At 40.2% G+C, this 12,894-nt stretch overlaps 1 protein-coding gene across 1 annotated transcript in view; it reads right to left on the bottom strand.

Moving 5' to 3' along the window:
* Positions 1-1,023: 1,023 nt before the first annotated feature.
* CUNH6orf89 (chromosome unknown C6orf89 homolog) overlaps positions 1,024-12,894 on the bottom strand; it is a 29,964-nt gene continuing 18,093 nt past the window's right edge. The window contains exons 3-7 of the mRNA XM_027876334.1: positions 7,003-7,157; positions 6,743-6,882; positions 5,635-5,764; positions 2,927-3,050; positions 1,024-1,183 (exon numbers count right to left, since the gene is read on the bottom strand). Of these exons, the coding sequence (XP_027732135.1) occupies positions 1,089-1,183; positions 2,927-3,050; positions 5,635-5,764; positions 6,743-6,882; positions 7,003-7,157 (644 nt within the window). The 3' untranslated portion in view covers positions 1,024-1,088. The remainder of the gene's footprint in view (positions 1,184-2,926; positions 3,051-5,634; positions 5,765-6,742; positions 6,883-7,002; positions 7,158-12,894) is intronic.

The raw sequence follows: 12,894 nt of genomic DNA, 5'->3' as shown, positions 1-12,894 counted from the left end.
TACCAACATTAGTCAGCCAACAATGCATGTCCTGAGTTCCTCCCCTAACCACACTATGACATCAGCTTGACACATCTGTAAACCATCTTTCACAGAAGAAATTCAAATCCTAAAGATCAAGGCCAGGGAGGAAACTGCTTCCCATGTTGGCCTTCTTTAAAAATACTCCCTCTCTGAAAGACATTTTGGTAAAGGAAAACAGAATCCCTTGATATGGGTGGGATTATGAGATGTGTTACTGAGAAAACAAACCAGATATAGAAGAGAATGGGAAGAAGAAAAAAAACTGGAGAATCTAAACAATTTGGGAGAGTATTGCCCCTAGGAACTGCCTAATCAAATAACCATCAGGCTCAAGTCTGAGTCTGAAATCCCTAAGGTCTCTAGGAAGGATAGTTGGAAAGAAGTACATTTGCTGAGTGTGCTATCTGAGGACATTTTGGTTGCTCCGGGTTTATCTTGGTTACTCTAGAGTCAATACTACTGAGGGTAACAATGAAAGCATTCCTGAGGAAGCCTCTACTATAGATCTGCAAAATATGGAAGTCTAAATAGGAGAGAGTCAGGAGAGAGGGGCCTAAGTATGGTTGGGCACTCAGGAGGATGGTCTTGCAGCCCCCATGTTGAAAGCTGGAAGTGGTAAACTTAGAGTTAGCAGGAAGGGCATCTACTCCCCTTCTCTGTACACAGCCCCTTCAGTGGGACAGTGGTAGGTCTCAGCCGCAAGATGTCAGGTCAGACAGGTACCATCTTATTGAGTGTTTCCTTTTCTTGAGAATTCTCCAAGGTCAGACAATATCTGAAGCTCACCAGGAACACAGGCTTTAGCCTGAGCAGCCTATGGGGAAGTGAATTCTTCACAGTCTATCTATAGAGTGAGTATAACTGTATGGTACACAAGGCTACATTGAGCACATCAACTACCTGAATCACAGAATCACACATGCAAAGGGAAAACTACTAAGTAACCAACCCCTGAAAAGAAATTTCTTTGTTTCGGTCTTTTTTTATTTCCCACCCCGCCCACCCAATCAACCTGATCTTCTCTTCAGCTCTACCAGGTTCTCCTGGGACAGAATCCTGTTTCTCTACATTTCTGCGTTGGTGGTTCCATCACAGATCACCAAGGGCTCTGTTCCTCTTGGTCCAACACTTATCTTCCAGTAATCCATACTGGCATAACCTTTGGGAGCAAATGACAACAGCAGATCATATTTTTATTTGTTGGCTCAAAGATGGGTACAACATCAAAATCAAACTAAAAAAGCCAGTAGTCAACACTGAGTGATCCTCCAGCACATTATAAGATATTGCTTCTGAGTCTATTTTGATTTAAATAAGCACAGCACGTGTAGAAATTATTTACTGACCCATAGTTGCTTGCAGCATCATGCAGAGCCCTGAATTTCCTGTTAGAATTTACAAAGTAGAATGGGCTGGTTCAAGAGGTAGCGGCATTTTTCTCAAAAGAGGTCTTCAAGTAAAATCTGGGCAACTTCTTATCAGATATGATGCTATAGAAAGGAAGCCTATTCAGGTATAAGTTGGACTGGATGGCCTCTAGGTCCTTTGCAACTCTGAGATTCTATATGACTCTGATTCTGGATCAGAAGAGTTCAAGTTTCAGCTGTGACAATGACAAGTTCTATGACTTTGGGCAAGGTTATTATTTGGGCCTCTATATAAATAAGGGTTAAAATCTCTGACCTTCCTACCTCATAGGGTTGTAATCAAATGAGTTAATGGGAAATCACTATGTAAATATTAATCTGTTATTATTATATGTTCTCAAATTCAACAACCTTTTAAACTAAAATATTTAATTACAATTAATCCATGTAAAGAGGAAACTACAAATATAGTCATTTGAGAGAAGCCTGTTTAGAGTAATCATGGATCTATAATTTATAATCATAGGATTTATAAATGGAAGAATGTTTGAGATCATCTACTTCTACTCCCTCATTTTACAGGTAAGAAAACTGAGGCCTAGAGAGGTTAAGAGTCCATTCCTTTCCTTTTCGGGAATCTTTGTGGCTTCTTGTGAATTTAGGAAACATTCTCCACATGAGGTGTAATAATATCTTTTGTATGAAGTGCTATGAATTCTCAGAACATAAAGATATTACATTCAAATATATTAAGGTACAAAAATGATAATATTCCAAATCCAAATAAACCTAAAGGTCATTTTCAGTGTGGAGAAAATAAGTTTAAAAACTTGAAATCTCCTATATCTAGGTCCTTTCTAGTAGTCCCTGGTTATCTATATCACACCTATGCCATTTTTTTCCCCCACTGGAGATTCCTGACCCAGTGTCACTGGCAAACATCAGTCCAATCAATGTTCATACTGTGTTGTCATTGTCATGGTTTAATTTTTAAATCTGAAATAAAATTTGGAATGTGATTAGATTGTGTGCACTTTAAATTTTCCCTGACAATGGTAATGTGATAATGTGAAAGAGAAATTTCTCCTTAATCCCATCCTTCCAACAGAATCACAGGATCTCAGAGTTAGAAGTTAAAATAGAATTCAGAGAGATACCTAAACAGGTAAAATGTGTGTGACAAGACCTCAAGTGAAGAGAGGAATCCCACACCAACAAAAAGACAATGATAGACGATCCAAAAAACCAAAAAGAAAATAACAACAGGGTCAGTCAACAGTGTAACTGACATTGGGTGCTTTTTGTGCAATTAGACATCTGGATTACATTTATTCTGTAATGACTGTCCTAAAAAAAAAAGCTGCATCTCTTTCCTCTCCCTTCCCCTCCCCATCAATTAAAACTCACGGACCTATCCCCTCCCCACACTCCTCCCAGCACAAAATATGTTCCCTCCCCAAATAATTTTAAGCAAAACTGCCTAAAAGAATAAATAAGTAAGACTCAATGATCTTCCCACAGAGCTTGATACATACCAACGTCCCCTGGCTCCAGCTGCATCACCACAGTATTACAGTGCCTTCTGCACTCCATAGGAGGAGTGAGGTACATGATACCCTCACCACTGCCGATGACAAAGAGGTCGTGAACCACACGCATCTGCAAAAGGAGAACACGGTATAAGGGAAACAAAGAGGGTCAAGGTCCCTTGACCAACTTGAATGCTACTCGATTAAGAGTTAGGTACTGAAAATGAAAGATGCGATTCTTCTACCTAGGAGGACATTATAATCTGGTTGAAGAGAAAGAGGCAGCACTGCACAGTGAAAAAAACACTGGGCTTGGGAGTTGGGAGTGATCTGGGTTTGAATTCTAGCTAAGACTTAATAGCTTCGTAATCACGGGCAAGTGCTTACCTTTCTGAACTTTGGTTTCCTTATGGAAACTGAGAATAAAAATCCTTGCTCTCCAGGTTACTGTACTATAGAAATGTTACATAATCAAAACTCACTGTATAACCTGAGCCTCAGTCTCAGAATCTGTAAAACAGGGGATATTTATGCTACCTAACTCATAGGTACTACTGTGGAAAGAACACTGACTCTAGCATTGTAGGATATGGGTTCAAATCCTACTTCTGATATTCACTATCTATGTGACCTTGGGCAAGTCGCTGAACCACTATGAACCTTAGTCTCCTTATCTATAAAATGACAGGGGGCTGGGGGGGGGTGGTTGGACTAGCTGACCTGAGGTCCCATACAACTTTAGATCTATAAGCCATTAATATACAGTGCTATAGAAAAATACGACCAATGATCATGGTAAGACACTAAGAACAAATACAATAGAACCTCACTTACTTAGCTCCTACTTTTTTGGATATCTGGAACAACAGGGCAGGAGCCATTGACTTGTGGTTCCCATCCATCATCCCCTCTCCACAGCCATGGGCCTCAGCTCCTGCCCTGTTTACCACCACCACGACCACGACCACGACCACGACCACCAATACTAAAGCTGCCTGCTATAAGCTTGGCCAAAAAATCCCATTCCTACTGCTGTTGCCAGGGCAACATTAGGAACAATGGGTGCAATTATAGCAGCAAAGGCTGAAGCTAGCAATGATCAGGGACAGGAAGCAGTCTGGGAGCAGGGCTGGCACCAGAGCCCAGGGCAGTAGGGACAGGAAGATAAGGAGAAGTACACTGGGACAAGAGCTGGGAAAAAAGGACCAGGGTGGGGAACATAGGAATTATCTGCTATATAGAGAAACAGACTATATTTAGAATGTTTGCCTTTTAGGTCACTCCTCTTAGATTACTTCGCTTAGTAATTTAACAGGCAAGATTCTGTGATAGCTGAGTGGAATGTTATGAAGGCCCTCTGTTATCTACAGGGATTCTGCAGTCTTTTATTAAGCAAGCAATTTCTAGCACTTACTCTGAGTTCCACACAATGTGCAAACAGAAACTGGTACTGGATTAAGTATTCCTAGGGTTCCTCTCTCCCCTTCCTGGCCCTATTCATACCACCACCTTTTCTGCTCATCAACTCTATCATTCATCATTAATTTTTAACTCTGCTTTTCAATATCATGCACTGGAATGTGTTCCTTCTCAGCACTCAGTCAGGTTTCTCAGTATCCTTACAAGGCAGGTTGGTGTGATTAACCTTAATCACTCATCCAGAAATCCACAGTAATTATGGAGATGAATTTATTATGCTCGATCGAGTCCTAAGTTCTAGCCTGAAGTAGCCAAATGGACTCTTTTTAAAGCCCTGGCAAGAGCTCAGCATCGCTGTCTATTCTACTACTAGACAAAGAGAGGGACCCTACTTTTTCACAAGCTTTTAACCCCTCACCTGGTGAGGACGGTAAGCAAGCACCTTATCCACAGTGAGTTCTCCCCTCAATAATGGCTGTAGGGGATGGGCTGGAAGGAGGTCTGGGTGCTATTCCCAAGGCTCTTGGGCTCAGGGTCCTAAGATATCTCCTTTGGGGATTGGAGGGGGGCGCAGGTGGAATTTAAGGGGAAATGGTGTTCAAGGTAGTAGTGTTTTGATTTGTGTGGCACATGATGGCTCCTCTCCCCCTCAGGGAACCTTGCTGCTGGCCTGCCTGCCTTGTGGGTAGCAACTGATGGCTGGCCACTTCTTACCAAGAATTAACATGGGTAGGAGAATATCAGGCACTGACAAGACAACTGGGAGATATTCTTAGGCAGATCAAACTCAAACCATACATAGCAAACGTGTCTTTAGTTCACACTTTAATGCTGCTAGCTTTGAAGTGGGCAGAAGAAAAGATTCCTTCTTTATTCACATATTCAGCTCTTCCACATTAATGAACTCAAATGAATATGACCAAATGATAATGACCAAACAGAAAATGTCAGCAAGAATGTAATCCTCAGAAAAGATGTTATTAGAATCTGTATCAATGAAACCCAATTTATAGCAAAGAACCATCCTCCCTGACCCAATATATAAAAGAGACTTTTACACTTCTCAGAGAGTGGTATGCTTTGCTTCTCAAAATCCAAAGTTTCTTTCAAGCCTCTACATGAGGCTTCTTTTCATCTTGCAGCTGATGGGATCTCTCTCCCAAAACAATAACTTTCTATTTTTCTCTGACAGAGTTAGCTCCTTAGAGGGAAGGATCATTTTGCATTTTTTTCTTCGTATTCTCTGGCACATAGTAGACCTGTAATAAATGCTTACTGTTTGATTGACTTCTCACCTTACTCCCTAGTACAGGTGGTTGGTGGGCGACAAAGCAGCTTTTCAAGGAGGCATGTTTGGGAAATGGCAAGGAATCGAACATAGGGAAAAGCTGATGTAGAATGTTTGTTCTATTCAGAGGTTTGCTCCTGTGAAATAACAGACAGAAAAAAAGGTCACACTGAGGGAGTGGAACCATTGCCATTGTCTAGAAAGCAAAATAAGAATGGAATAATATAGGGTGGGGTGGGTGGAAAAATAACTGGGCTTATCTTTTAAATCCATTCCATTAAAAAGAACCAGGATAAATTATTTAACAAACATAACACAAAGACACCCCACAACCACAATTTGTGTAAGTGGGTGGGATGTTGATGAAGTCCAGTTAAAATAACATGAAGAAAGCAACAAAAAAAATCTTATTCATCTCATCTTGGAAAACAGACAGAAGTAGTCAGTGAGAGAGAGAAAGGCAAGAAGACAAAAGGGAAGAACAGTAGGGGGAAAAGAGGAAAGGAAAGAGTAACGGAGAGGAGGAGGAATGGAATACCCCACTGCACAGATAATGCAAGCCTGTCCCCTAGGGTACGGTTTAAAAGGGAGGTGGGGGGAGGATGTAAATCAGCTTGCTAAATGACGTCAACTTGTACAATTGTGGATGAAAACCCTAATTCTTGTTTAAGAGACACAATTATGAGACAAGAAGAAGAGGAAAAAATTATCAGTAAATTTCACAAAAACAAACAGAGATGAAAAGCCATTTCTCCCTATTTTCTTCTGAGGATATTTTCATTCTAGCAGAACACTGCCCTGCCCCCCCCCAAAGGAAACAAAACCCCAAGGGCAAAGACCACTGTCTCTAATTGTCTTTTATTAAGCAAGCAATTTCTAGCACTTACTCTTGAGTTCCACACAACGTGCAAACAGAAACTGGTACTGTATTAAGTATTCCTAGGGTGTATTCCTCTTTCCCCTTCCTGGCCCTATTCATATCACAACCTTTTTCTGCTCATCAACTCTATCATTCATCATTATTTTTTAACTCTGCTTTTCAATATCATGCACTCAAATGTGTTCCTTCTCAGCACTCAGGCCTTGGGCTCAACCCACTCATTCTTGAGACTCACCATGGGAAATTAAAAGGGAAACGCTGATGAGGAAAACAATTCCACCACCGGGTTAATATTCCTTCTGAGATCCCTTCTGTCAACTCTGGGTACTGGCATTGAAAAAGATGAAGCTCCTTGGATGTCAGAATCTGTCCAGTCTTAGGCAGAGCAAAAATAAAAACACAACACAAAAGCCATTACTGGTTGTTGCTGAAAAACACTGAATACTTTCTCAGTTTGAGCTAATTAATCATTCAAAGAACCAGGCTTCTTTTTACCTTGATCAGCAGAGGCTGGAGTTTGTCAAATTCTGAGGGTAACTGTGCCAAGATTGGCACCACCTGGAGGCCTGTAAGCACTGCACATCCAGTGCAGTTAGAAGGGATGGTGGAATTGTTCGGGTTGCAGTCTGTTTTCCACCAGTCATCACATTCTAGGTAAGGAAGGAAGAAGGAAGAAATAGGTACAAGGAGATCAACACCTTGTAAAGCCAAAAGTTTCACAAGTGAAAGCCAAATGTATAAAATGCAAATATTTGTTTGAAAGCCAGTGACGTGAAACTTAAGCCCAGGCGAGCTGTCAGGAGCAGGTGACATTGGTACAGGGCACTGCTTTCCAACCTTTTCCATTATGTGATGAGCCTACAAACTTCTCAAAGTGGGAAAGTGAAAGGGCATAACTCCATGTGAATATGCATAGGAAGAAAGACTATGATAAGAGAAGAAAGGGGCAGCTAGGTAGCGCAGTTGATAGAGTACTAGCCCTGGATTCAGGAGGACTTGAATTCAAATCCGGCCTCAGACACATGAACACTTACTAGCTGTGTGACCCTGGGCAAGTCACTTAACCTCATTGCCTAGCCAAAAATGAATAAATAAATAAATAAATAAAAAATATAAGAGGAGAAATCATGAAAGAACAGAAAGAAGATGGAGAGAAAATAGATTTAATTTACTAAAAACTTTTTGAGGATGGAACTTCTCGGCAAAGTGAGGTACAGTACAGTTGGTTAGACAAGAAGCCAGTTCACTGACAGCTAGCAGACCATACTTTAAGAACCACTGCCTCTCAATTCAGATCAAAAACCATCTTTTCTCCAGCTCATCAGTCCAAACTGGGTCAGAAATGGTGAGAAAACACTCAAACTTTGATGAAAGTAGTCATTTTTCTAAAGCTACTTCCTTGGCAAGTAATCATCGACATCCCTTGCTCTGAGGTTGTACACCTTTCCAAGATAATTCATCTGACCTTGCAAAGGCCTCACCGGTGTTTTTGTTCCTAATGTCAAACAGTTTTGTTTATCATGTCCTATTATTTTTGCCTATTTTTGTTCCATTCTAAGGTTCCTTGGTATTTTCTGAAGAATGTATGTAATTTGCAATGTAATTTTTAAATTAAAATATAATTCAGGTCCAAAACCCTTCAAAAGATGGTCTCATTAAAACCCAATGAAACAGGGGGAACATTAAGAACAAAAGATAACAGTAAGTCAAATCTGAGTGATCTTAATCCCGTTCTTAATTAATTAGCATGTGTTTAGCCTTTCTCACCTCCAAAACATTTTCTGAAGTCTAAAACTATAAGGCAGCAAATACTTTATTCTTTTTGCCTCCTTTCCAATAATAGTCAGTATTCAATAAATATCTGTTAACTAACACACAATCTGAATAATATTGCTTTTAAACTGTTCTGCTAGAACCTCCTAGGTCTCCTGGGGATAGTATCCCTATTCTCCTATGTCTTTCCAGCATGTCCTAAACTTTGGGCAGAACTCATAAGGTCCCAAACTCCACAATGCCAATATCTTCTCTAATCAAACAGCCTTTCTTTTCACAACACCAGTAATGTCTAATACCTTCCTTTCAGGGCAGAAACTTGAGGGAGACGACTTTGGTCCACTCAAAGCAGGTATGTCAACTAAATGCCTAGAAAGATACTTCAGCAACTGTAATCTTCCCTGGTTTCTCCCTCCACCATGCCTTTGTCCACATTGTACTCTATGCCTGGAATAGGATGGCTATGCCTTATTACACTTTTGCCTAATGAAATGTTTCCCTTCCTTTAGGGCCCAGCTGAAGTATCACTTTCTCAAGAAAGCCTAGCTGCACCTGATACTTCCAGCTAGAAATTATCTCTACTTCCAATCTCATATAACTTGGACTTCTGTTTTGCACTTAACTCTTTCTTATTTGTATTAACTTATTTATGTGCATCTCTTATCTCTTCTATCAGAAGGTAAACCAAGTAAAGGCAGGGGCCATGGCTTACTTACCTTTGTATTCCCTCAGTAGAGGCTGCTGGGTGTATTAGATAGAAAGTAAGCCTCGAAAACTAGGATCAAGTCACGCCTCTGCCACCCAACAATAACAAGGATGATGATACTAGCAATTATATGGCACCTACTATGTGCCAGCTACAATGGGCAACCAGATGGCACAGTGGATACAGTACAGAAGATTCAGGAAGATTCCAGACCCTTACCAGCCGTGTGACCCTGGGAGGCAAGTCACCATCTGCCCCAGTAAAACTAACTAGAGAAGGAAATGTCAAACCACTCCAGTATCTCTGCCAAGAAAATCCCAAAGAGGTCATGAAAAGCTGGACATGACTGAAAAGCGACCGACAACAATTATGTGCCAGGCACTATGCTAAACACTTTACAAATTGTATATCATTTGATCCCCATGACAACCCTGGGAGGTAAGGGCTATTATTATCCCCATTTTACAGGTGAGGAAACTGAGGTAAAGAGCAGTTAGGGGTTACACAGCTAGTAAGTATCTGAGGTCAAATTTGATCTCAGGTCTTCCTGACTCCAGGCCCAGCACTATTAGCTGCCATGTGCATATCTTATGTGGCAAGTTACTTAACCTCTCAATGCCGTGGGCAACTCTTTAAGACTTTTTTGTTGAATGTGCCAACTTGCCCTGGCAGAGAGTTCCTTTGCCATAAAGTATCCATTACACGATAGATCCAGTTGCTCTCCCTATCGTGTCACAGTACTTGGCACACTGTGAGCAGGCACTTAATGAGTGAGGACTTGAATCCCAGATGATATTCTCGGTTCTATGCCAGACCAAAGATGAAAGTTATTTCTTTTTTTCTGAATCTTCCCACATGCCTCTATGGCCATGTCACTGAATTCTTGTCAAAATAAAAAAATATAATCTGAAAGATATATAATAACGTACATCTGGGAAGACTCCAGAAAAAGGAACATTGCTGATGCCATACATTGGTTGATGGTTTCCTTCCTGTATTTAATGTGAAGCAGGTTTGTACTATGTGTACATCAACCTTCAAGAACCAACCACTTGATTTTCATGCAAACATATCTGTAATTGTCTTCGCCATATGTAATATTTCTTTTTTTTTTTTTTAATGGTTAGGCAATGGGGTTAAGTGACTTGCCCAGGGTCACACAGCTAGCAAGGGTTATGTATCTGAGGCCGAATTTGAACTCAGGTCCTCCTGAATCCAGAGCCAGTGCTCTATCCACTGCACCACCTAGCTGCCCCCGTATGTAATACATTTCTGAGGCAACCATAAGATTCAGTTATATTTTGTTACCATGGTTTTAAAAAAAACTCTACCACAAAAACACTTCATCATCTCTTTTCCTTCCTGATCAAAAGTTTTATCCTGGGGGCAGTTAGGTGGCTTAGTGGATACAACACTGGCCCTCAGAGGCAGGAGGACTTGAGTTCAAATCGAGCTTCAGACACTTGACACTTACTAGCTGTGTGACCCTGGGCAAGTCACTTAATCCTGACTGCCTTAAAAAAAAATGAGAAAGGTGTTTTTGGATACAAGATAGAAAATACATTTTTAGACATGGCCACTCTGTGGATTTGATTGTTACAACTCTCCATCCTACTCCCCCTATCCCCCTTCCCCCCTCCCTTTTTCTGTTCTTAATTGGGAGGAAGAAAGGTAGATTAATGAAAGATAGAGTCAGTAATAACATGGTAATAGTAAAAATGATGTCTTAAAGGGCCATAGTAATGTTTTATGTAAATTCACACAAGGGAAGTTCAACTATTAACATGATAAGCAGAACTGTTTTGAAATGAAAATTTAGAATTATATACCTAAAGCAAGTGGTATGAAGTAGAATTCATAGTTTCATATACAGTCCTACTATTTTTGCATGTTTTGATTTATGTATGGACATTCTCTTTATGGTGTTTAAACTTTGTAATTAATAAAAAAAAGTCATAATTCAAAAAAATAAGTTTTACCCTGAACAATATAGTCACACTATATTCTAAGGGATAGATATAATTCAAATGGAGGTTAAATGTTGCTATCAAAGTACCCTCTAGTCTAATTATACAGGTCCAGCCACCACTAGTTTAGTGGTCACAGTAACTCTTTTAATAGAGATTTATTCCCCACATGCGGTGCTAGGCATTTCAGAGACACAGAGATAATGAAAACATGGTCGCTAACCTCAGGGGTTTCATATTACAAACATGAAACTGATATGTTTAGTCACATAAGTTAGTTTCAAACAATGTAGAGAAGTGGAAAGATTACTGGATTGTGAACCAGGAGGCTCAGATTCTAGTCCTGGTCCTGCCTCTGACCAGCAATTTGATCCTGAGCAAGTCATTTTCCCCACTGAGCTTCAGTTTTCTCATCTGTAAAGTGAAAAGGTTTGCCTAGATGACTTCTGAGGAAGCTTACAATAACAAAATCCTGACTCCAAGCTATTTTCTTGTGGTAGCTGTTAAAAATGTAGAACATGGAAACCACACAAAATAATGAAAATGTGTGCATTGTAAATTTAAAGTCTAAATTTTGACCTTGGTGAAGTAACCAGCAGTCTTATGAGAAAAAGGGTCTATGTGCTTTCTTTCAGTAAAAGCTCTGACTATACCGGCTCCCGGGCATCAAGAAAATTGGGTGTTTGTCCTGCTCTGCCACTACTTTGTGGACCTGAGTTCCACTATTTATTAAAATAAAAGGGTTGGACAGAATGGTCTCTAAGGGCTCTTTCATCTAATATTCTATGATTCTGATATGCTTTTAAGCCAAATATAAATGGCTAGCTAATGTTAAACAGTTCTCTTGACCCAAGTTCATCTCCCTCCATTTCTTTTCTCTCCTTTTCCATCCTTCTCTTTCTAGCTTCAGTTCTTTACAACAGCCTTCACCCCCCCCAATTTTTCTCTTTCCCTTCTGCTGTCCACATGTTTTTTCTCTTTTATTCTCTTTGCTGCTCTCTTTTCCACCTTCTCTCCTTCCCTTACCACATACTTACTTTTCTCATCTTACTTGGCAATGCCTTCCCTCTAGCTCAGGCCCTTATCACTTCTAATAGGCCAAAAGCCTTGTAATTGGTTTCCCTGCCTCAACTCTCTCCCTTCTCCAATTCGTCCTCCATACAGGTGTCAATGTGATTTTCTTAAAGCATAGGTCTGATCATGTCACCTTCCTACTCAATAAAATCAAGGAGTTCCCTGTAGAACCTCTAGGACCAAATCTAATTTAGCATTTAAGGTGCATTACAACCTAACCCCAATCTACCTTTCTTTTCAGACTTATACATTATTCTCCTCCCTCATTCTATAGCTCTGTTAAACTGGCCATCTTGTTTCTCACTTAGAACATGCCCATCCTTTCTCTGTTTGCCTTTTATGGCTTGTCACTTATGCCCAAAATCCACTCCTTCCTCTCCGAAATTCCTTTCCTTCAAAGTCTGCTCAAGTAACGTGTTCTACATGAGGCCCTTCCTAATCTCCAAATTCTTAGCACTTCCCTCTCAAAGTTGCCTTGTATTTATTTTGTGTACATTCTGTATTTGTGCATATATAAATAAACTAAAACACTGGACATGGAGTCAGGAAAACCTGAGTTTAAATCCTGCTTCAGACACTTAGTAGCTGTGTGACCCTGGAAAAGTCACTTATCCTCTCTCAGACTCAGTTTTTTCATCTGTAAAATGGGAATAATATCTACCCTTCTAGGGTTCTGAGGATGAAATGACATAATACGTATAAAGTGATCTGCAGACTTTAAAGCACTATAAAAATATTATTATTATGTACATGTCATCCCTAATAGAAACTGAATTCTTTTAGGGCAGGCATTATTCCGTTTATATGTATCCTCAGCTCTAACAGCTCCTGACACACAGTAGATACTATAACAAATGCCTGTTATCT

Source organism: Vombatus ursinus, unplaced genomic scaffold (assembly GCF_900497805.2).
Source record: "Vombatus ursinus unplaced genomic scaffold, bare-nosed wombat genome assembly UNPS02014811.1, whole genome shotgun sequence".
In the NCBI taxonomy this organism is placed as follows: Eukaryota; Metazoa; Chordata; class Mammalia; order Diprotodontia; family Vombatidae; genus Vombatus; species Vombatus ursinus.
Note: the sequence above shows the minus strand (reverse complement) of the source record. Positions and strands in the feature narration are given on the sequence as shown.